At 39.9% G+C, this 26,490-nt stretch overlaps 1 protein-coding gene across 5 annotated transcripts in view; it reads right to left on the bottom strand.

Annotated features, from left to right (window-relative positions):
• LOC106742725 (casein kinase I) overlaps positions 1 to 26,490 on the bottom strand; it is a 48,397-nt gene continuing 21,907 nt past the window's right edge. Inside the window, exons 2-10 of one of the 5 annotated variants that reach the window (XM_014615930.1) lie at positions 15,684 to 15,724; positions 14,407 to 14,476; positions 12,132 to 12,298; positions 11,117 to 11,351; positions 10,010 to 10,329; positions 8,128 to 8,208; positions 6,566 to 6,691; positions 5,346 to 5,452; positions 1 to 3,497 (exon numbers count right to left, since the gene is read on the bottom strand). In XM_014615930.1, coding sequence (XP_014471416.1) covers positions 3,428 to 3,497; positions 5,346 to 5,452; positions 6,566 to 6,691; positions 8,128 to 8,208; positions 10,010 to 10,329; positions 11,117 to 11,351; positions 12,132 to 12,298; positions 14,407 to 14,476; positions 15,684 to 15,724 — 1,217 coding nt within the window. In that variant the 3' untranslated portion in view covers positions 1 to 3,427. Of the gene's footprint in view, positions 3,498 to 4,706; positions 5,016 to 5,345; positions 5,453 to 6,565; positions 6,692 to 8,127; positions 8,209 to 10,009; positions 10,330 to 11,116; positions 11,352 to 12,131; positions 12,299 to 14,406; positions 14,477 to 15,683; positions 15,725 to 26,490 lie in introns of those variants that run through there. The other 4 variants (XM_014615927.1, XM_014615928.1, XM_014615925.1 and 1 more) reach the window with 4 other exon arrangements.

Here is a 26,490-nt window from a genome sequence, read left to right as displayed (position 1 = left end):
TGTTATGTAAAATGTAATTATTTTCAATTGTCCTCACGATAGATCACTCTCACATATGATAATTTCTCGTCTCGGAAGGCATGAAACCGAAACTGATATTGCTTTGGAAAGTGCAGGAGGGGGGGGGGGGCACATTTCGCTGGCGCGATTAGCGTCTGGAAATTTGAAAGATGCGAGACGGAGGAGCGAGTGGCAGATGGAATCCGCTGAAAAAGTAACAACGATCTCGCGCAAATCTCGCGTCGAAGATGATGTTATTTACGTACGAGAAGATATCTCGCGCTCTTCAGTCGGAGGAATGAGTATATCACGGCGGTCAGCCCGGCGCGACGGTGACGAAATTATCGGTACGTTCATGAGAGTAGAACTCTGTGTAGAAAAACGACGGGCAGTGTAAGAAACGCGAAAGAAAGCACTTCGACAATTAATTCGAACGCCGCGGACTGCTAAAGACAAGGACACAACTCCACGGTATCTCGTCTCTCTCGACGAAAGACGCTTATATAGTGATGTAACCGCTAATACTGCTCTGCTCTCTTCTTTTCGTCCTCTCTCTTGGGACTACGACCATGCACCACGCGGAATTAACGTCGCGAAATCGTTTGTTCGCTGTACAAAATGCTCGCATACTAGAAACATACTCTAATACATCAGAATCGTCATCTCATGTGTCTCTCTTGGATGAAAAAAAAAAAAAAAATGAAAGAACTCGAAAAAGAAAATAAATACAAGCTAACGAAATTAGGGAGTATTCGCTTTGTAAACAGTATACACCCTCGCGATTCGTGAGACGATTCTTCTACTCGCGAACCCGGCGAAAGGGAAATGAGAATGGGGAGAAAGGTAGAAGAATACTTATCGTATGTACAAATTCCGTACTCTCGATCCCATCCCGAGGTGCCGAACGGCGGAGAGAGCGCGATCGTCGTTTCAGTTTCATGCCTTTCACGGATCACTGTATAACCGGGACTTCGCGACAATCGAAATCTCTCGATCGATACAAGTCGGGCGGGGAGGAAGGGATCACACTATGCTCGATTATCGTCCTGCGGGGGGGCGTGTGAATACAATGAGATCTGTGTAGCTTCGATTCGTTTACAATTCAAGTATACGATAACGCGGTGTGTTTTCGCCGCAACGAGCCGCAACACGTGAGAATCGCGACGCGTATACAAACTATATCGCAATATACGCGGCGTATATTAAAAAGCGTCCCTGTGGTACAAGGAGAGAGTCGTAGGCACAAACAAGTTCTCTCAGCATCATCGGTACGTCAATTCCTTACTCCTACTGTGTAATGCGGGATGATGATCCGGGCTTTTACCAGTGACGAACCGTCGTCACGGCCGCCGTCGACGGCCGTTCTCTTTCTGAGTCAACGGCGACATGCGTCGGTGCGATGACATACGTCGATACGCAATCAACACGCTGACCGCCACGCTGATTTTCACGGATTATTTCAACGCTCAACTGAAGTCCGATTCACCAAAAGGTAAACACACACGGTAAATAAATGTGTAGTAATCCGCGAAATGTGTTCATATATGTTCGTTAGCTCGTTTCATCAGCTCCATGTTGTCCTCGTTACATACTTCATTTGTTATATATGCAATTGGTTTAGAAATTAATGAAATGTGATCAATATTATCGCGCCGCTCACGAGTGACCCCCTCTCTTTCCCTCCATTACGTGGCAGTCAACGTGTTAATGGACGATGAGGAGGACAGTGATGATGAGGATGATGATGATAATGAAAGTCGGAACGGTGATCGTGAACAACGATCATGATGATGATTGCGAAGGATCAATGTAATAATAATAATATTAATAATAATAATAGAGCGTAATATATAATAATGATGAAAAATAAAATAAAATAATAATAATGAAAGATATATTGTAATAATAGTAATCGTAGCACTAGTAGAGTAGTAATAGTTGTAGTAATAGTAGTAGTAATAATAGCAGTAGTAGTAGTAGTAATCCGTAAGGGCAGCAACAAGATGAAATGTAATCATGACAATAATAGCAATTATAATAGCACGAGATCAGCCTTTCTCGGCCATAAACGAGAGGGATCGTTCGGTAAGTAGGTGAGTGGTGGATTCGCCAAACGCCTCGACTCCTATATCAGTGGCTCGAGGCCACGAGGAATATTCGTCGACTTGTTCACGACGATAGGGCAGGACAGCTGGAAGGAAGTATGTACCGGGTCCGATCACAGGAGCTGATATCTGAAAAGATGGCTGTCGATGGCCGAGGATGCATTTACCGAATCAATCGTGGATTTAATCCTAGTGGAAATTTCAATAGAAATCTTATTACCGTTGAATTCGCACGATTCAACGGTTTAAAGGACGAGAGGTCGCGTATCAGCGAACGAACGCTCGGCTAAAACCTGCGTGATCGCAGCGGAGAGCCGCCGCGGGGATCGCTCGGAACCAGCACCACGCTACGTCCAATTTGACCCGTTAAAATTGCAACAAACTCCGCCACGCGCTCGTCACTCGAGAGACACCAGCGATTAATCAATTTCCCCCGTGCGGGAAAAGCAAACTCTCCGCATCAGTCGCAAAGTGCATCGCTCCACCGACCCTGTGTCTCATCTGTTCAAACGACACTCCGTGTATACAGCGAACGACGTGTAAAAAGAAGAAAAAAACCAGGGTGAGAGAAACGAAGGAAAGTCTCCGGCAGCTCTCGTGTGAGTTTTAATGAAGGTTCGGTAATCAAGCATTCGAGCAGCGAGTCTAGAGTCTTAAGTAAACGCCGATGAACTCGAGCCGATCAGTCGCGCGCGACACGCTTTCGTTATACACAGAACAGTACCTAGAACGATTCTAACTGCAGTGATAAACAAAGTACCACGGAACTCCGACGCACTACACCGAGAAGTCATCATCGGCCGCGACGACCATGAGCGACTGGTGGAGGAAGGCGAACAATCCCCCTTGTCGTCGTCGTCCTCGAGTCCGCTTATCTCTGCCGAAAAGCTCGGCCGGTGAGAAAAGCGCTTTCACTCTCGATCCTCGACAGTCCGCGACGACCGTCCACCGGGTCACAAATGATAACAGCAACGACAGACGGGTTAGGATGTTTCCGACGATGGTGGTGGTGGTGCGCTGGCTCAGTTGGACAGCGGCGGCGGCGTCGGTGTCGGCGTCATCGTGACGGTGGTGTGCAGCACCGAGTCCCGGGACGCCGAGCGGCTGCCGACGCGCAACAGGGTGACGGCTTCCCTCTCAGGATCGGCGCTGCTGGAGTCCCTGTTGCCGTCGCCCAATCCTCCGCCGGCGACGCGCCTGCCGCCCGTCCTCGACGTCGCCACGGCGGTGAGTCCGCCGCGCGCTCCGGCCGCCGCCCCGGGCTGATCGGCACTATTAACCGCGCACTGCACCGCCCCCCCGAGACCAACGATAACGGACAGTCATTTCTGCCTTCCACTTTTCTTCTTCTTGCGCTTGAAGAAGCAACAGCATCTGGAAATGAAGCAAACACTAATAGGACTTAGAGTCGTCTCCTTGGCAGCGTCTCTCGTTGGTCGACACCGACATGCAGCGGGATACAGAGAGTGCGGCATTCTGAACGGCCGTGCAGAGAGTTCGCGGGTTATCGCCGATCGCGAGAGAATGCGGTCGTTAGTGTCTACATGTTAATCGGGCGCGATTAACATGCCGGTCGTTGCATAGTCTCTCGAGGTCTTCGCATGAAAAGCCGCGGATATTTATACTCGGAAGCTTACAAAAGCGAACTCCAGTTACCTGTCTGTGTGAGGATGTACGGAGGAGAGTCAAAAAATACGGAGGGATGTGAGAGCAGAAACAACGTCTACAGGGTGCTTGACGCAAGCCGTGCCCCATCCGTCATATATTTGTAGTTTGGGTCAGTATGAATAAAAAGATCTTCTATCATTTTGTAAACAATCATCAGGCAAAATTATTTTGCAAACAATCGTCACGCAAAATTATATCTAACGCTCAGTTTGGGGTCGACCCCAGCGTCTTATTTATTTTATAACATGCACGCGCTGTTTCTCTGCGTTAGGAATGTTTCATGTTATCATTTGCTTTTTTTACCTATTTTGCACATTGATCGAATGAAAAATGAAAACAAGTCGAATCCAATCTCATTCTCCTGGATACGTTGAAAATCCTTGCCGTTAAGAGGGTTAATTATTGAAAATTGTCGTGTATGGAAGCTTCTTTAATTGATATCTCAAAAATTGCGTGGTTATTTGTAAAATTGTAAAGGACTTTTTCGTTTAGAATGGTCTAATCTGCAATTATATGGTAATATTGCAAATAAACACGCAAATTTTTGAGTTATTAATTAAAGAAGCCTCTCAATATATGGCCATTTTCAGTAATTAATAAATCAAAATTTTGAGTGATTGTAAAATGGTAGAGAATTTTTTATATTGATCTAAACTACAAGAATATAATGATTGGCAAAGGCTTGCGTCAGATAACCGGTATATTTAATCGTTCATTATCTTGAGTATAAATTGTTGTGAGTACCATGCGTCCCTGAATTCTTTGATTTTTCATTCAAACCGCCCCGTAAATTCGCAGCGGCGGAATGAATGTCTAACATCGTTATTCGGATTGTGCGTCTGTAATAGAACAACAAAGAGGATCAAGGAAGCGGAGTAACAAAAAGAAACAAAGGACGTATGAAGAAAAAAGTGTATACTTTTAATAAAGGGAAATAAATGCACATATACATGTCCTGATACACTTGATTAGATAGTATTATCCGTAACACGGTACGCGTCATACAAGACTGATAATATAAAATTTCTACAGATAATAATAATAAATCTAACAGAACACGGTTAACGAATGTTGTATTTTCTCCTGATGTTGCGCAAAAAAAAATCTTGAATTGGCCATTTATATTGGGGCAACAAACCTAGTTCGGGAATGGGATTGGTTCTGGAAATATATGCTTGTAAGGATCGTAACAACAACTTTCCACATCGAGGACAGGGTTTGCGTATCAGTGGAATTACTGTTCTGAAAATAAAAGCCACAAGCAGAGCTTAGAGCAAGCCCCTTGACACATCCATTCAATTTATTTATATATATGTACGCATGCTTATCTCTCTATTGTTTTCATTCGAACGTTCAGAGTCCTCTAACACATGCTGTTAGATTGTCCGTACGTGTCTTATTAATTAAGCTCTCCCGACGATGATTGTTCTAATGAAATTTAATAATACATTGCGTATGTAGAAACGTATAGCGGCAGTGCATGCACAGTGAAACTCGCTCGCTCGAAAGTTTATCGTATTTAGAGCAATACGGACAAAGAGACAGACTGTGATAAAATAGACTGCTACTAACTTGGTTTCGTCGATCATGTCCACTTCCTGAGGCGCCGTGATTGGTGTGTTGGAGTGGCCAGCAGTCGGATCGTCGTTAGCCAGTTCCCCGTTCGTGGACGATACCACCTATATACATCACACGATATTATTGCGAATCAATCTATATGCAAGGGTACAAAAGGGTCTTATACAATAAAGGGTATTTTGCATCTCCATGTAGGCTTTACTTTTCGTTACTATCGTGAGAATACACGGAAAGAATCGCAATTCTACAGACTGACGGAAAGAGGGGACTACGAGACGTGATACAGATCACAAATTAATTTGTCCAAAGGTCTACTTGCAAGTTATGCTAGATAAGAGGAACTAGATAAGAAATCTTACAAAGAGATGAGATGTTGAAAAAAAAAGAACAAAAAAGAGAGAAAGAAAGAGGAAGAAAAGAAAGACTATTGCGAGTAGGACCGATAAAGCAGTATTTTCTAAAGAATAAAAAAAGGAAGCGTAAATAACTGTACTCCGATCTTTCTTCGAGAGAGTTACACGATTCGTGACAACGACACTCTTGTTATTGTAAAGTGCAGGGTGTGTGGGCAAACGGTCGTAATAATACCGGATTAGTAATTTCACGTCCAATCAAAGAAACAAGGTAAGAGTCGAGATCAATCGACACAAAGACAACATGCCGCAACAAGTCAAATTGCACAGACTTCTAACTAACTGACCATAATCCAGTGGTGCTTTGTCTAGAAATAGAGCGAATAGTTTACTCCTGGTATAGAGACTGAGACATCTTGTATAAGTCGAAAGACGTTATGAGATAATGAAAGAGAGAAAGAGAGAGAGAGAGAGAGAGAGACACAAGGAAGGAGATAAGAGTCACAGGAAGAGACAATGAACGATTCGTCGTTAATCAATGAGTGATCAGTAGCGCATATGAAATCACACACTCACACACGCATACACAGACGCGAAATATCCCTCGAAATCTACACGGTGGCCACGGAAACCTACGGAGACGGGGAAATCGAGGAAGCTTTTCAACGTCGTCGTGAGCTTCGACGTCGCGCGTTCCCCTACCCCCCTCCCCCGACTGATCGAGAGTGAGCAATCGACCAAAACAAAAGGATGAGAGAAGACGCAAAGTAAGTCGAAAAGGAAAGAGCCGCTTTGGAAAATTAAGAGATGAGGAATGACACGAGAGGAAGATGAGAGAGGAAGATGCGCAGGTAAACTCACCTGTACAGAGCCGTGCCTGTCAGCAGGTGTCAATGTACCACCGGCTCCTGACTGCTTCACAGTATCTGGCCACGTGGCTCCCACCCCTTTACCGCCCCCACCTCCCACCCCTCCACCTGCCACGTCCTGAAGGAACAAGCATGACAAATATCGCAGTTGCGTCGCGTTAAGCAATTCCGCGGAGTTCAACGGACAGTTAGAGAAAAAAAATATGTCGGAAACGTTCCTCACAGAGAGAGAGAGAGAGAGAGAGGGAGGGAGGGAGGGGGGAAGAGGAATGGAGGGAACCGTCTCGGTGAGAAATCTCTCGGAGACAATGACCGTGACGATTAGCGAGAGCAAATTCGCGAGTATGATTCGTCGGAACGATCACGGGACAAGTCCTAATCCGATATTAGTCTCTGCATTGCGGGGATGAGTGAAAGAGAGAGAGAGAGAGATAGAGAGAGAGAGAGTGTGTGTGTGTATGTAATTCACTGGTCGACGGCAAGTGAAACGACTATCTGTGCGCGGTCCCACTGCCTACCGCTCAAATGTTTTACGTATATCTCGTATGGGCGAACTACGGGAAGATGGTGAGAAAGATTTTCTGACTCTAGCTTGTTACAAAGCAAGGCTTCGGCGCTAAGTAATCGTGTCAAAGCGACTTCCTCGTGCATGAATCCACCGCGGCGTCGCGGGTCAAAAGAGGAAGAGTCGCCTGTCACACTGAGCTCATATCGATATTCGATCATTCCCAGTCGACGTTAACCGGCAGAATTTCAGTCATTCTTATGAACCCGTCGATCGTCCGTTCGCCAAATAGTCACACTCTTATATTGACTACGTGATAAACACACGCGAGCCGCTTTATGGCTTATGCGAGACTCCGCGCGAGAGACGTCGTCGAGAAAACACACGCGGGTGAGTTTGTGCGGCCGGCGCTCGTTAAATCTCTGTTTTACGAGCTTGAAAGGAAAACTCATTAATAACGCGCATTATACAACGCGAATGTGTCTCTCGGAGAGCGGTGGCATCATCTCCTCGTCGATAAGATAAAGAGCATGCACGAAGAAGTCGATTCATCGAGGCGTAACCTAGAGAGATGTCTTACATATTGGCCTTGCAATTCGAAGCGAACCTCATCCATCATGAGGACTACGTCCTCCTCAAAATCATCGTACTCCTACAAATTGACATCGTGATTCGCACTGGACTCGTGAACAGAGTGAAAAACGGCGATGTGTGGCTGTCTTTTTTTTGCTTTCGCTCTCCCCCTTCTCGACATTGCGACATCTAGGCAAATCCGCTAATCTAGGCAAACCCCCCGCGAGCAAACGCGATCGAGAGCTTCTCTTTTCGGAGTGAGAGAGAGAGAGAGAGAGAGAGGGGGGGAGAGGGAGAGAAAGAGATCTCGTTTTAGTCTCTCTCCTCTCCACCGAGATTGTAAACGGTCTGAATCAAGGTCGTTGTTAAAATTCTGTCTTTCGTCTTTCGCTAATGAGGCGTGTGTCCATGCGGTTAACAAATAGATAGGCTGCACACGTTCATGCTCGGGTAGAACGGCGGTAACGTAGGTATACCTTGTAAGCGGCGGGATGCCGGTCACGATTGGGCGACACGACGATCTCCTGGCCGGTTTGAAGAGACCCGACGGGCGTGGACTGAAATGAAACGGAAAAAGGCTCGTTTTAGATACTTCGATCAGTTAACGAGACGATGACGAAGGCGACGTCATTATGTACGCTCCTATGTATCTCACGTAAGAAGGTGCGAAGTGTATGGCTATAACATACTTGGGGCTGGAAAGCGAGCATAAACTTATCGACGGACTGTGCACGCACTTTAATTTACTCTTAACAGAAGACCTGGTGACATCACAATGCGTTAGACTTAGATAAGGCCGATCGGGCGGCAATTATGCGACTACAATGGAATCGGCCGGTATTTATTGCAACAACAAAACGTGACAATGTTCGATTAATATTTAACGTTGAAAAAAGAAAGGAAAGAAAATATATTTGAGATTTCAAGACTAAACCGGCAACATCTAGCGGCGAAATAATGTATCTGGCCGTACAGAAAAAAATAGTCTTGAATCAATAATAGATATTTTTTTTTATATAAACAAGAATTTTATAATATTATATTTTTAGGCGATTTTTAGTCTTGAATTGAGTGCAAATAATACTTGCATCGATGCAAATTCAATTAAATCAAGACTAAAAATCTTCTAAGAAGATTATAATCTTGCTTACATGAGAATATCTATCATTGATTTGAGGCTAAATTTTGTTTCCCGTACCCGTTTCCCCCATGGGAAATTACACATCGCGGAGTGATTGTACAGCAAGAGAGCGCAAAAATGTCAAAGATCAATTACTCTCGGTACCGATATCTGCCGGCGGGGATTCCGTCACCAACCTTATCGGATTTGGTTTTGCCGATGTGCGAGGGGGCCGCTATCCGCAACACTCTCAGATTCTCGAAGTTGGATGGCTAGAGATAGTGCATTGAAGAGGGGAGGGGCAGCATGCAAACGTTAAAAATCAGTTGTGAGAGCGCTCGCCGGTACCGCGTCGCGAGTCTGTTGGGACATTGGCGGACGACTTACTTACCCAATGTAAACCGATTCGGACACTTTCGCGGACAAGCGATTAACACGTTGAGTGCCACGTCAGTCACCGGTGACTGACACTGAACTTTCCGTTTAGGCCGCGTGAGTCACCGGTGACTGACAGTATAAAGTACGATATAAAACTAAAAAAAATTACATAGTTTAATAAGTAATTTCAGAATCGTATAATTAATATACTTAAATATTTCTTATCAAAAAATTTTAATGGATTTGGCCTGACGGAGATTTCCTCCGAAATGCGCGTGGCAGTTAACGTGTTAATTGAACTTCTGAGAGAAAGGACTCGCGAGGGGGAGTAATCGTAATGTCCGTTGCGTCGAGAAAACCGCGTCTTTTGTCATAGCGCGCGTATCGCAAAGTGTGCGCGTGCGAGTGTTATCGCGGAATGTGAAAATAATTCACGACGCGGCTTACTTCGCGACTCACTTCGAGCAGAAACGATTGAGTAAGAATTTAGTAACCGATATCAACTGGATTATCCAATTGCATTAGCGTGGTAGCGCGAGCGCAGACAAACAAGCAATATGAAAAAAGCAAGAACACCGTGTTCTTATACACATTAGGCAGAAAATTATACGCGTGACGTCAGCGCGAGGCCACAGTTATCGACTTGAATATTTCTTTTTTCTTCTTATTGCACAGCGCGACAACGGTTATCAGCGCGGTTCTCTGACACAACCTGTCAACGTGAACGGACACGTTGACATCGCCGATTTCCCCGAGTGCAAAGCAACATGCAAAGGTGACATCCGCCGCCCGAGAAAGCTTCCTTTACCGAGGCTCTTTGCGCAACGCGAGCGGGGAATCCCGACGGGCTCAATACGCACCATCGGCTTGCCGGTCCAATCGAACTCGCCGTCGTTGACGAAACCGCGTCTCTCGTACAGGTCATGGAAGAGCTTCCTCAAGTATTCGTAGTCCGGCGTCTCGAAGAAGTCCAGTCTACGGACGTAACGGAGATACGTGGCCATCTCTTCGGGATGGCCGTCGCAGAGCACCTCGATCGGCGTCGCTCGTTTCGTGTCGCCGATCTTCTGGTAGCGCTCCTTCAACGTGTCGGCCTTGAGCCCTTGCCACGGCAAGCTACCGCGCAGGAAGTACATGAACATGTGCCCGAGCGCCTCCAGGTCGTCCCTTCTGCTCTGCTCTGTTCATCAGAACAACAATGGCGCACATTTAACCCTTATCTCTATGTAATTGTCCATATTATTTAGTTGTATAAAAGGTAATTTCGAATATTTATCATTAAATAAATACTTTTATTTATTATATATGTATTTAATTAATAATAATATATTACTAAATAATACTTATTTATTTGTTACACATTGGGAGAGTTGTGTAATAAATAATTTCGTATTTTTTCAAATAAAACAAACCGTTTGTATTTTCATGTTGTTATAAAGATTTTATCTGAAATAAATTCAGATAAAATCGAACGTTTGCATTTTTATGCTTCATAAATGTATGAAACGTGTATGCAAATAATGGCGAAAAACCATAGGTCAATATGACGCATACATTGTATTAGCCTATTGTATTGGCCTATTTTACCCATCGTTCTTTATAACAACATGAAAATACAAACGGTTTGTTTTATTTGAAAAAATACGAAATTATTTATTACACAACTCTCCCAATGTGTAACAAATAAATAAGTATTATTTAGTAATATATTATTATTAATTAAATACATATATAATAAATAAAAGTATTTATTTAATGATAAATATTCGGATACTCGCTTTGAAAGTGCAAGATTGATTGTAAAGATGTACGAGAGAGATGTTCTAAACATATCTCGTAGTATCCGCGGAGAGGATTAAACGATTCCAGCGTTTCCGACACTTTCTCGTAAGCGCGCCCGCGGTTACCGTGGCGCGCGATTTACCATGCAGCGCACACAGAACGAAAGAAAAGTAAACGCCCGTTACCTTTGCCAAGATGCGTGTTGATGCTCATGTAACGCGCCGTACCAGTGAGACTCTTGTGTTCCCGATAAGGAATATGTTTGTTTGTCTCCAAGTCTATGTATTCTTTGGCTAGTCCAAAATCGATTATGTGAATGATCTTTTCCCGCTTGGTAGTGGATCGTCCTATCAGAAAATTTTCCGGTTTGATGTCGCGGTATATCAAATGCCGACTATGAACGTATTCTATCCTATGGAGCTGTGGAAAAGAAGAAACACATTAACGTTTGTATCCACGTACAACCGAGCTTTCTTTTATAGCAACAATTTTTCACGTGAATATTTTTCAAGCAAAATTATATGGATTATATTGTTCTCGCGCGTTTTATTAAATTGTTGCAATATAATCGAATTTGTCATTACATTTTCAAGCGATTGTTTTCCAGCCAGATAGGACTTTCATGGTTATCACAACATGAGACAATTGAATATGGAAACTCGACAATATTTTAATTACATTTATGGAGCAAATATATTGAATTAATCATTAAATTGATATCATGCAACGATGACAATTTTGTATTTTATTGATGCAGCAACAGATTCACTGAAATACTACTTTCAGATTTCCAATTTATATTTTACACATGAAACTATTTCGAATAAATCTTGACATATTTTTCATATTAAAATTCATATAGCTATTTCATCATTTTATGTAATAAATATAACTTATAAAGGATACAACCGTTACACATCGACTAATAAAGCTGCTGCCAAATTTACTGCAGACTGTCTAAATCTGGACACGTTAATGTTCTCGAGATACACTTCGAGAACACGATGTCCCTCAAACAGATAGCAAATGAAAATAAAAGATTCACGGAGGAGCGATAGACGATCGAAGCTGCGGGGTTCGTTGGACTCCCGCGGTCTGACGCTCTCGCGCGACTCTCCTCGGAGAAGTGCGATGTTCGATAATTAATTTCGCGCCGGTGCGCCCGACTGTCGCCAGAATCGTTACGATAATTCGACTTACGAGCTGTGTGGCAATGTTGAGAACGGTCTTGAGGGTGAACCTCCTGCCGCAAATGTCGAAGAGGTCTTCGAGGCTCGGCCCGAGGAGTTCCATCACCAGGGCGTTGTACTTCCCGCACGGGCCGAAGTAGTACACCTCCGGTATACCCTCTAGATTTGTGTTACAAACTATACCGAGATTGAGACGAAACAAAACAAAAGCAAAACAAAATAAAGAAATATTACCCTGCCCAGAGAAATGCAAACGTAGGCATTATATTCACGATTAATATTAATTAACCGTGCGTATCGCCTCGCACGTACGTACGTAAGAACGAGCCGCGAAACGCGTGGCGGCGGTATGTAGGTCTGGCAGTTAATAAACTCCGCGACGACGGCGACGCGATCTCTCGCTGACAACACAATCGAGAATACATGTACACGCGAGAGAACTCGAAGTTTCCGATTAACTCTTCGTGGAGCGACGCAAATATATAACGTAATATTTCGCTGCGCCGAGATCCGCGACACTTGGTGAATTCTTCGCAAACGACTTCTGCGATTTGTACCGTTATCAAAGATAATTGCGACCCGGCAATTCAATTCTTTGAATTCCAGTTTTTTTACTCGGGAAATGTAGTGTTAACAGAGGTGTCGGAGAGAGATAGGTGTAGATAGCATCTCGAAAGTTTGGTTTGGAAAATGGTTTCAGCGGGGAAAGTAAAAAAATGTTAAAAGAAATTGAAAAAAAAAAGTGTATGATGAAAATTCAGTCTTTTTCTTTCAAAATAAATGAATTATAACTATAACACGCACTCCGAAAGTGTTTTAGCAAACGACTAGATAAAGAAAATCATATAATCAAAATATTTTTCTTTTTAAAGTTATTATATACTGTATACTTAAGAGGTAGTTTATCCGTGACAATATTGTTAGAAAGATAATAGCTAATACAATACAAGAAGCTCGACGAATCTATGCTAATGTTTATAAACATGATTTATACAGCTTTCACACTCTATAGAAGAATATCAACCAAATTTATATGTTTAAAAACTTACAATGTTTCAAAACTTATAAGGAAATAGCTGTTTATCGCGCTTTGACATATATATTTTTTGCTAAGTCTGCCTATGTTAGGCATATGTTTCTAAATATACCACATATATCGTATATAAACTGGGTGATCAACGATCTTGTAATTTTTTTATAATATTTCTATAAGTCTGTCTTATCGTCTTCTCGTTTTTCATTAAAATTGTAAGAATAATTCAATTGCTAAAATTAAAAACGTGATATCGTGTTCATATCTGTCATACATGTAAATAATGTTAACTTGGACTTTAATTATTTCAACTTCGATATAGTCAAGCTCTTAATCTAATGTGTATGTAGACCATGTTTCGTTAATATGTTGTTCAAATTTGAAAAGATTCCTAAGAAAATAAAATTACGGACCAACTACTTGAAAAATACACCGAGACTTTCAAAACATTTATATATTTTAAATATAATATTTTTTTGGCAACGGATTACATATATATATATATATATAAAATCCTTCAAACGGATATAATTGAGAGAAAAATGTATTTTTCTAATGACACATTTAAAGAATAGATACGAACTGTCATGTTGTTTATCGAGCGCATCTACAAGAGAAGGTTATAACGTAGGAAAGAAACGTTTGAGCCGCGATAAATAATAACCTCGACATTTTCGCCGAGAAAAGACCAAATTAGCTGAAGAATCTACCATTGAGGAATAATGCAGTGTATGTGGAACAGTCTCTGTTACATGGAAACGCGATACGTTTGTTTCGCTCCCCCGATACAATCTCGACTCGTGACGCTAATCGCCGCGTCGGGCTTTATTCAAGAATGCAAAAATTACACGCGCGCTTGTCCCGTAATTTGGCTAATTCAGATCGCACAAAAATTGAAGGAAATTACACATTTCGCGTGCGCTGTCGTATCGAATCGCGCGCGGCTACGAAATTATTTCGTGTGCGACGTCACCGACAACGAAGGGTTAATGGCATTGACGTATCGAGAACAGTTTGTTCAGTTATCGTTATCGATTTATCCCAAGTGCCACGGAGTTATTAACTACCGCCGCCACTTCTCTGTAAACGTCTCTAATAAGTTGCGCAAGTCGATACTTTAGTTTGTTAAATTATTCGACGGTACGATACAGTTGCGGATTTCAACACACCGACGGATCACAATATATCTCACTACGTCCGATATTTTTAATTCTCATTAGCCAAAATATTTAACGTAAAACGTGACACTCACCATGTGAACCTAATAATTTGTAAAACCTATACTCTAAATGTAGCTGTGGTGCCTTTGACTTCATTGGTTCCTGCAATCGTGTAGAAAACCAAAAGTCGTTAAAGAGAATCCAAGTTTCTTCGCGTTTTGTAATTACACAGTAAAAAATCTTGCGTCTAAATGTTAAAATTTTTTTTGTGTTAACAACTTTTGATTATTAGTTCAATGTAAAATTAACATACAGTTGATATGTTATCATTTTCATGACGTTTTCATGTGAACATGTGTTATATTGTGTCAATTTAATAATTTAATAAGTTGATATATTATCATTTTCATGACGTTTTCATGTGAACATGTGTTACATTATGTCAATTTAATAAGTCAATACATTTTGTGTATCCTTTAAAAATGAAATGTTATTTCAAGTTCTCTTAACACAATTGTTTCGTTAATTTAACATATTGTGTTTGTTATCTCAACATTTTGCGTTAAATCGATACTCAACATGTCTAAATATTAGGATGATACATTTTACACTTCAGTGCCGATTAACAAAAATGTTAATTTTACTGAATATTACTGGTGATATTGTATATGTTAAAATTTACGTACAAGCTATGTTAATTTTACTGTAACAATTACCATCTTAGAACTTAGGTAATATATTGTAGCTAGACCACAGTAGTGGTAGATTACTTAAGATAGGCAACTCAAGATTTAAAATTCCCGAGTCGAGTCCCATTAGTGGTAAACACATTTTTCAAATACAATATTAATTTAATCATCTAAATGGTACATAATTAAAAAAAATTCAGGTATAGTCATTAATATCTTAAAAACGCGATTAAAAATCAATTTTTCAGTAGGAAAATAGCATTTTTGTTACATTTGATATTATAAATACGTCAATTTAACATAAAATTGTTTACTGTTTTTTTTAATTTTTTATAAATTAACATAAGTTAAAACGATCAAACTCTTTGATATTAGAAATAATAAAATTTGCTAAAATCGAACGTTATTATTACGAATAATTTAATTAAAATAATTAATATCATATATTGGAAAAAATGTATTAATATCAATTAATTAACATTTTCAATTTATGAACAAATAACACACGATGAATGAGTTATTTCAACTTAAAATTCAAAGTGTACTTTCTGGGACATGTAAAAAATGTTGTAATTAACATTTTATTTTTTTACTGTGTACGCAAATTATAAAAAAACAAATTAAAGCAACTTTGCCGCTCTTTGAGTACATTTTATCATGAAGACGTAAACTTTACTCACCATTTTAATTGCTACGTGCTCATTATTATACAGGTTCTTCCCTGCAAAGAGAAGGAAAAAATCGATATGTATATGTATGAATAGAATATCGGTGGGAGAAATATAATGAGGGATGAACCGCCGTAGGAATTTTGGTAAATAATAATAATATATCCGAATATTTCCCTGGAACATATTCTCTAAAGTAGAATTGATATATTCTTCATTAAAATACTTTATTTATAATTGATGATTCGGTTATAAGTAAGCAATTGCATTGCAATCGGTAAAATCTCGTAACGGTTCCCATTATTGATGAAATTTGCAAACACAGTGTCATACAGTCGCATACAAGGAGCATGGGAGCCGTTAATTTAATCACCGCAAACGTAGATTTGGTATAGCATAATAAATTTGTGTACTGCAGATTTTTCAGTGAAATTTTACTTCCACTGATCGAAATTAGAGTCCCTAGAAAGTAGAGTCTGCCTACTGACCGTCTATATTGGTTGAGTTTTTACTATTAAATGGCGGAACTAATAAGAAATAGCGCAAAAATAAGGCAAATTTGAACAGGAGAAGTAATATAAATGACAAAATAATCGTAATTGTCTCATTGTCATAAAAGTAAAATCATTTTATTAATTGTACACATTATTAATATGTTTATAAACATAATTTTATAAACATAATTTTTAAAGTGAAGTCTTCTAAAATATATGGAATTGAATAAAAATCATTTAACCGCATCGAATGCATAGCCATTGTTTTGCTGCTATAAATTACTTTCTTTAGTCGACTTTGACTCTTACTTATTTACATTTGTATTTTAATTATTTGTAATCATATAGTTAGTTAACTACTTTCTAAAGTTAGAATTCTAATTATAATCCGTTCGTTTTTGTTATAAATATGAAATAGATGTGCATGATTTATAATTTACTATGTTAATGTTTACTAGATTAATTTAATAGTGCAAGAAACGATATAATAATTTTACCTACACCACCACCACCTTACCTTACCACAAATATTAATGCTTTATTCAAAACAATATATAATTCAATCTATTAGGCATGGGTTCTGCGACGCGATAGACGCCATTTTATTACAAAACTGTTGCAATAGCCAAACTCTGTCTTCTAGGGACTCTAGTAGAAATCAGTGAAATATAAGACAGAGGAGTGACGTATGGAAGCGGTTCCACTGGAAAAACAGCAGACACTCACTAATTACCGATGAAATAGTCTCTTTGCTGACTCAATTAAAAATATTTTTACTGATTCGCCTTAAAGAAGTATACATATCGTAACACACACATGGGACTTTGGCGGTGAAGTTTCTCGTGAAGCGCATCGCGGAACGATGCATAGAAAAAGAAGACGCGTCATTTCGTGCGACGTTTCCAAATGTACACCGCGAATCTCTCGACGACGGTATAATCACGCGATAATTAAATGTCGCGCAATGGCTTGCACGTCGTGCTGATTGCGATGTGAGAAAATTAGATCGAGATCCGCGGCCACTGTGGGATTACGGCCGTCGGCAATTAACGCTTGCGCAAACTTTCCGAGGAGGTTCCATTTAATATAATCGCGTATCGAGTGATTGACATGATAATTTGTACTATTATCTGCAACGTAACACCGTGAGTCGCAACGGAAAACCACCGACGCGTATTTGCGAAATCATACCTATAATTTAATTCGACGTCGATTAAACGGATACAGAGCGATGACGTTAAATATTAATAACTGGCCCAGTAATATAATAATGAAGCGTGTACGCGATACGATGCGGTGGCTGAAACAATCGGCGTCATTTTGAAAGGGGCGCGGAAAGGGTAATATTATATTATACGTTTCCCGAATCAACAGAGCCGTTGATCGCTGCACGATTTGTGATTAAATATTTCTGAGCAAGCAAACATATTGAACACTGAGAAGAAAATATGGTTAATGTCGCTAAAATTATAATTATTTTCGGTCTTTTGTTCTAGCATAAAAGAAGTAGTAATAATATCAAATATGGGAGCGATTCAGCTGTCAAAAATAGCGAAAAAATTGAGTTTCATTCTTGAAAAAGTAAGAAAATAGTATAATGAGTCAGCTTTAAAAGAAGCGAGTAAAAGTGTGTCTTTTCTAAATAATTCGTACGTTAGAAATTAAATTGTTTATCTAATTATACTGTTAAGAGATCAAAAACCGACCTTGTAGTGAAATTTAATGAAGAGTAAAATTTTTTGTGATTTTTTCAGATACATTTAATGAAATAAAATAAAAATAATACTTGAGTCCAGTTAAGCTACGTTGCAATATATTTCCAGGATATCAAGATATACCAGATCTCTTTGTCAAACAAAAACAAATTTTAGAAATAAGAGACATTTAAATTACAGGTTTTCCGGTTGAAAGTAAACTAGTTAGTCAACTTTTTAAGAGTTTTTTAAGAATGATATTCAAAAAAACTAATACTCTAAAAACTAATACTAATTTAAAGAAAACAGTCAGGTGTGCTCATAATAATCATTGTCTGTTTTTCTGACACAACTGACAAAAGTAATTTAAAAATAAAATCACAATTCTTCACTTTATAGAAATTGTCTCGTTAGAGTCATTGTTACTTTCTATTTTCATTGAATCTTTTGTTTTGTCTTTAAAAAAGCTAGTTACTGAATATAATTTCTTGTGACCGAGTTTTTTTTTGAAAGGGTTCAAGTCGAATAAGAAAAAAATGAGAGAAATGTGTGTACATTTTTTTTCTTAAAAGTGAAGAAAAGTGAGTGACTCACATATGCCTGTAATATCCTTATAAGATGTTATTTTGTTATTATTACTAACACTATAGTAACAATTACTACAAAAAAAAAATGATTCTCCCAACTATAATTACTAATTTTTTCCTGACTATAACTACTAATTCTTTCACTACGTGATTATAGCCACAAACATCAAATATTTTTTCCATGAAGGCTCCGATGGTGAACAATTAGTAAAAATGATAGGTTAAAAGTCGTCGCTGGATAATTCAAATCTTAGAGAGATAACTAAAAATGGTTCAGATGTTGGCGACTCTTCTTGGACTGCCATTCTTACTGTTTGAATATTCCTGCTTTCAGAAACGCGGATGAGTCGTAGAGTACTCCGGTATTCCCCGGCATTCAAGGAAAGTTTTCGGTTGCCCGGCCGGCACAGAGCCTAGGGTCCTTGCCGATCATTCGGCGCGCTGATCTAATTCCGTTATAAATATGCATGAGAACATATGTCTCGTAATCTGCAAACGTGACTTATGGAGAAATGACGGAGAGGTGACCGGGATGGGCGCTAATAGAAGCCGGGTAAGGCACAAAATTCAATTTTGTCGGTGTTCAATTTTGTTCGCAGAGGCTTCAGCGCGAGATACGCCGCGAATCTAATAAATGAAACGCGTGTGCACCGAGTAGCGCGCGTTTTTCCTTTCTTCCTTCACTCGACAAGTAATCCACAGGAAATACGGGAACGGTTGCGTCGCAGTGCCATGCAAGTGTACAGCCGTTCGGCTGACGTGCGAACGAAGTGGAACGACAAAGAGAGAGAGAGAGAGGGGGGGGGAGGGAGAGAGAAAGAAAGAGGGAGATAAAGACGACGGAAAATGATAATGAGGAAACGAGAGAAGATCTCGAGAGACGCCCACGAGAGATGGAAAATCGAGGGAACGAGATTTCGTCCGGTGCGTTCTTCGCACCTACGTAAGTCGGTAACGTTGAACACGCGCGCGCCGCTAAAGCATAGACCCGGGGAGAATAATATCACGCGTCGTTGACGCGAGGAGGAGAAGAAGAGGAAGAAAAAAAAGGAGAAGAACGCGACGACGAAGCTCCCGATGCCACGTCGTGCAGAGCGTTCGCTCGAAAGCACAAGGCGCGCATTCCTGCGGCCACTTGCGCACCTACGGAGACATAAAGGATGCGGAACGCCGGAACGCACACGAAACTCTTCGCGGCGGCGAGGAGGGTCAATGACTCGCGTGCTCGCGCAATTAGCGGCTTCGATACTTTCGCGGTAATTAGCGCGACGCGCTTCTTCTCCTCGACGTGTTTTGCCGCTCGCTCGCTTGCTCGCTCGCTCATTCTGTCGTCCTCTCTCTCGCTCGCTCGCGCCGCACGCGCGATTATTTCGGATAAAAGTGACCACGCCCTTGTGCGTAAGGGCCAGCTGTTGCACCGTCGCCACGTACGACCCTGCGTCGACCGCGACCGTGGCTTCCTCAACAGGAAGCGGCGATGACTCGGTCGAATACCGATATCGCGAGGACGGCGATGTTATTGCTTAACCGCCAGATAGCCGCGGTATCTCTCTCCATTCTCTCTCCCCTCGAGAGTCGATTTCTTATTTTTCATACGACACACCGAGTCGATAATTCTTGAAAGGGAAAATAAGAAGGAGGGAGAAAGAGAAAAAGAAGCGTAAGACGCAATTAATCGCATAAAATAAGATCCGCACGTAAGATACGCTACGTATCCGAGCGACACGTTCCAAGTATGTTGCTGGATGTGCGCGCGCGCGCAAGAACGCTAAAAGGGAACGATCGATTGAACTTGCCTGCAAAGAGCCACCAAGAGGATTCTTTTATCGAGCGGCACTCTTCGCGGATATAACCAGTCTTACCGGTGTGAACGGCTGCCACGGGCTGCGACGAGCAAAAATCATCACGACAGAGAGCGTGGAAAACTATCGACCTGACAGCGCGCGCGAATCCGTACGAAGGTGCGGAGCGACATGAAGACCTGCGGCGAAACAAAAAGCGACGAGATACGCGGACTCCCGTAGCATCCTGCCGCCCGTATTGCGACGAGTATTACGGACAGGTTTCTAATATTCTAATGAGCTTATTTTGGACATAGATAGATAGGCAAAAATGATGCGCAGATCTGGGGAAGAAAAGGACAGGCGACAGAGTCGTCGTCNCCCCCCCCCACTCCCGCTCTCTTTCTACCTTTACGATAAAAAGTAATGCACTTCAGAGAGTGTTTTCGAACTTGTTTAGAAAAAACACTTTGTATTTATGTTAAATTTTTAATATACTCATGTGTTAATTTAATTTAATATACTGTATTTATGTTATCTGAATATTTGATATTTAGTTGATACTCAACATGTGCAAGTGTTAAAATAATACTTATAAGGGTTAAAATAACATATTTTATATACGGAGAAAATATTGTGGTAAACATTATTACAAAAAAAAAACGCTGGCACTGAAATTATTATAGAAACTACTACTTTACTGTAATCTTTAGTGTGAGCACGTGAATATACGTCATTAAAGATTGCACACATTATAATTTCGACAATAATTCCAGTATATTCCAATATTATAAATTTTTGTAGTAATTCTTACTTACTACAATATTTTCTCCGTGTACTTCAATGATGATTAATATATTATGGATGTTATAATTTTGCGTTCATTTTTGACATATTTGCGTTACTTTACTAAATATTCACCTTATGTTAAATTAATACAAAAATTGATGTGGACTATTTGGGACATTTAACCCTTATCGGACGCTAGCTTTTTATGCGTGATTCTCACTAGGTTGTAGCTGGTTTCGGTAAATATGCGAACTTGTCACCTCCTACGTGACGTACGACCGATAAGGGTTAAAATGTGTGAAATTTAGTAAAAAATGTTTTACTATATAAATTGAAAACGCATTCGGCTTTAACTCTTTGAATCTCCTTAAGGATATATTTCTAAAAATAAAACTTTTTCGACTTATCTCTAAAAATTAAATTATTCAATATGTCAATAAACCAAAAATAAAAATATCGGTTTTTGTCTAATAGAGTGATACTAAATCGTTTAATAGAGTGCTACTGAAATTGTGTTTAGTGATAGTTTACTTATCTTGAATCTAAAATTAAATTACCTAAAAAAACCGCTTCCATTTTCGCATCAATTTTTTAATTTCTTTCTACTAAATCCACTTTTTTAATCAAAAAATTTCTGAAACATTCTATTTACACTCTTCTTTATCTGATATTCTTTATTAAAATATCAAATTTCAAAAATAAAATTAAAACTCAAAGGGTTAATTGTGATTTGTGCAAAGAAAGCAAACTCAATACTCAATACATGATTCCCGATAATCCGATATTTAATTTATCTTTCGAGATACACGATTCTCTCTCTCTCTCTCTCTCTCTCTCTTTCTCTCTCTCTTCCCCCCTCTCCCCCTCCTTCTTTTTCTTTCTCCTTCATGCATTCATGCGTTTCAATATATATACATATTTTTCGTTCGCTCTGGAAAGTTATTCCTCTCTGTTGTTAAAATAAAAACACTACCACTACTACCACCACCACCACCACCACCACCACTACTACTACCTTTGCCACCACCGTCGCCGCGCCATCTAATGGGAAACCGGCCCTGATCTCACCCTTTCCTGCCGTCTCTCCCTCTCGCCGTCGCTCTCCTCGACCGTCTTCTCCCTCAGTTTCGCTCAGCTTGTGATTAACGCATGAGCACACGGAGACAATGGGAAAGACAAAGAGGATTCAGAGGCTGAAAGGATTGAGTTGGACAAGCACGACGCGGAAGGGTGGGTGTACCAGAGCGCGTGGATACACACACAAATACGTTTGTGTACATGCATATGTGTCCTCTTGCATGGCTTCGCGAGGGTGTATACCACCCTCGCACCACACGCTCGCGACATACTCGGAGAGCGCTCGGAGAGACGCGTCGTACGCGTACGAGAAGATTAACCCTTTCGCTACTACGTACACCTCGGTAAAGAGCCCGTAGCCGGGAGAAAGTGCACCGACGCTGATGGCAATATACAGAAGTATATTCGCCCAGTTAAAATCGCGAACTAGCGAAATAGCGGCGGGACAAGAAAATTGTGGAAACAACGTAAAATTGTGGAAGCGGCAGCCGGAAGAAGGACGTTTATTATCTCGACGTTGATTTTCCCTCTCATCGTGCGTAATATTATAACATTTATAAAAAAGATTTATAAAAATATCTCGCCGCAACTTTTTTGAAATTCTACGTTAAAATACATGTGTCGAATTATAAAAGAAAGATCAATTTGATTGGTCAATTTCTTAAATCTTGTGCCTTAAATTCTCATTGTAGACCCTACTTAAAATGCAGCACTTTTAATTAACTTTTTCAGTCCCTGATTAACCTTTTTTCTGACAGGTATATATAAGTTTAGATACGTATGTTCACATTTTCTTTTTTAATCCGAATATACAAGATGTTCCTGAAGTATTCAATCATACTTAAGGGGCGATTCTTTGGTTTATTTCAAGTAGAAAAATTCGTATAAACATGTGTCCTAAATGGTTTAATTTCCAAAATATAGTGTGTTTAAAAAAATTAAACGTGTGGTATGAACTTTTTTACTTGAAATAAATAAAAAAGCCCTCTTGAGTATGGTTAAAGTACTTAAGGAGTACCCTATATATAGTATATTGGCGACAAAACATTACTGTAAACGCAGACATTCACCACAGAATTCCACAAGAAAAAGATAAATTTCATTGCATGATTAACAAATGTCATATTTATGTCACTTTAACATTAAGTCATTTACTTCTGATGTTAATACATTCATTTCTGAAGATATTAAACTGATAAAACGTACTTTAAGGGAAAGTTATCGGCAAAGTTGTGATGCGTTTATCGAGCAATGATACGTGGCGAAAGACGAAACTTACAGCGAGACACGCGCGTGTGTCTGGAAAAGATATCCGTTCTGACGGAACCGTGCCAAACTTCAAAATTAATCATGCACTTTGAGGTAAATCCAGGTGGTTATAGCGCGAGATCAGATCACATGTGCAATAAGTACATAAACTCCAATGTATTTCATCGCGACGTTTGGCACGCATCCATCGTTCGGAGCGGATTCTCTCGCACGAGCACCGTGCTTCGTCGTAGTTCGCGTGGAACGCATTCGCGTTAGTTGAAAATAATTCCATCACGGAGACGGAGGATAAATTCTTTACCCTCACGAAGGTTCGAGGAGGAGGAAAAATCGGTCGTTAATTTTTATCCCTCGACGAAGACGAAACTTACAGTTTCGTCAATTATTCCTCTTCGAATAATCCCCCTAGAATCCAAGTAGGGACTGAATTATTTTAAAACTGGAGAAAATTAAATCATTTTGGACGAAGACACATTGTTGAGAACATACGATTGAGAGATATGCACGCGTTTGTATGTGTAATCGCGCTTCCATAATTCACGCTCGTCCCGTTTCGGCGGGATTCCATTTATTCTATTATTACGAAGCTCCGGCTGATGACTCCAGTTACAATAATATCCGCCGCCGCAAATTTCGGCAAGGATCGATATCGTGCGACGATCAAACGGACGAATTACGGTCGACGCTGCCAGCTAGCGACACGGATCGCGTCGCTGCAGCTTCTTGCTTCGTTTTCCAGCTCATAAAGCTCGCTAGCTCGACATCACGAATGCACGTGGAAATCGATAATTTTGGACTCATTAGTCTCATTAGTCGGGGATGTTTGCGTTACACACGTAGCAGGAAAAAACCGAGAAAGCGCGTTCATTATGACAGTTGGGAGAACGCTTCGTAAAATAAACTCGTGTATCATTATGAAGCGATTAAGCAACACCTGCTGTCCCAGGTAAATCGATACGAAGCGATTTCGCAAGTCACACGAGTCACTATCAAAGACTGATAACGTATTTCCGCGAAGGTGCATCGGTATTGAACGTCGCCTTCGTTTCGTCACGTCACTGCAACGCGGTACATCGTTGTCGCACGAAAGACTGGAAAGCTAGAGATTTATCAACGATGACAACGGCAGCAATAGGAATAAATCATGATTTCGATATTGAAAACTGATTTATCGCATCAATGATTGACTAACTGACTGACTGACTGACAGTAATCGCATTCGCTTCGGCCCGCATTGCCAACCAACTGAATATGCACCAGTTCAAAAATACCTCGTGGAAACAGAACTCAAAAAGAACGTAAGTTAATCAATAAAAGTTCGTTTCCTCAGCGCAAATCCGAAGAGTTAAACTTTCCACCGATACACATAGGCAGTCTGACAAGAGACATTTATAATTACAACACTCGGTGAATTCGGTGTCATTTATCCCGATTATATTTATCGTTTATTTACTTTTTCGTCAATTGATTCTTTTGACAACTTCCGTTTTGCTGTGTTATGATATATTGTATCGAACAATTGATTCATGTTTACCGTTTATTATTTATTTCAATATTAGGACCGATTATCTATATTATAATTTGTTTAGCACATGTTTGCGTGGTTATTATTCAAATTCAATTTTATACGTTGTGTGTTGTCACTTATTTATTATTATTTAACAGGAAAGTGGCTTGATACATGAAGAGTGTTAGAAGGTTGGATTAGATGAGAAATATAATGAAGTTGGAAAGTTACAATACAATGCAGTGATATTAGATGGATAAGTTAGAATAAAATAAAATAATTGGGATAATGTAAGGAATGTGAATAATTATAAGTGTAACGTTATATGTATTAAGTATTATATAAAAAAGTAGAAATTTATATTGTGAAATTTATAAAATCATAGACTGTAATTGCTATGATATTAGAATAAGAATATAAGTAAGAAAAGGTTTAATATAATATAATATAATATAATAAAATTTAATTTAATGGTATAAGTATAGTTAAGGAAGGTTTTATAAATCATGTCCCCTTCTTAACAAGGTAAAGTAGTAAATCTATATTCTAGTAATAAATAAAATAATAAGTAATAAATCTATGTGTGTGTGTGTGTGTGTGTGTTTTTATTCATTTATATATATATATATATATGTAGGACAATAAAATCAGCTGTACAGTTGATGTTGCATCGCATATTTGGTCGATATGTAGCATTTTCACTATTTTTAGACTTCGTATAATCATTAGCGTCCAATAAAAGAAATATAATTATCATTATCACATGTTCGATGTTATGTGCGGGAAAATATATCATAAATAAGTAAATGTTACGAGAAATTGTTACGAGAGGGGACGAAACGATAAATTCATCACCACCGAATTTCCCCGGAAATGTCGATGCTGTATGTATGTAACAACGTTACACGTCCGCGTTAAACGGGATAAATTTCGGGATACGCGTTACCGCACGCTGGTCATCCCGTTATTTCATCGACGAAATATTGTTAAATTAAATTATTAAAGGGAACGAACGAGAAAAGCAAATTCGGTGCAACAACGACACCGGCGATCGTCCGTCGCCTTTAAATCGCAATGAAAGCACCATCACAACATATAGTCACCAAAGTCGAGAACGGATAAGAGCCACTGAAAATACGAGATAATAATTACGGCGCACGAGTAAACGAATATAAAACGGATTAACGATGATTCGACCGGAGGATAAATTGCGGACTAGATGTTAATATGAAATGATGATTACCGGTACACTGCTCGCTATTACATATCAACTAGTAATATACATACATATAGTGCTGGATAAAAAGGTTGTGACACTTTTTTTGACAAGTTTCACAATGCATCTCGTATCCAATAAAAAAATGTATCTTCTGAAAATAACTGGGAAACAAATTCTTCTATTGGACACGGGATGCGTTCCGAAACTTATTCAAAAAGTGTCGCAATCTTTCTGTCCAGTACAATACACACGTCCACGATAAACTCTTTTTTTTCACAACTAACGTTGCTCTTTAATAGATTTAATCACACCGCTTGAGTCGATTTTTTCGGATTAAATCCTTCAGTAGTGATCTCATTTTGATTTTTCCATTCTATCTATCTATCTGTCCATCTATTTCTT

The sequence above is a fragment of the Dinoponera quadriceps genome, unplaced genomic scaffold, assembly GCF_001313825.1.
Source record: "Dinoponera quadriceps isolate SergipeBrazil2010 unplaced genomic scaffold, ASM131382v1 scaffold589, whole genome shotgun sequence".
NCBI classification, from domain to species: Eukaryota; Metazoa; Arthropoda; class Insecta; order Hymenoptera; family Formicidae; genus Dinoponera; species Dinoponera quadriceps.
The sequence above is the reverse complement of the archived record's forward strand: the minus strand, read 5'-3'. Positions and strand labels throughout refer to the sequence as shown.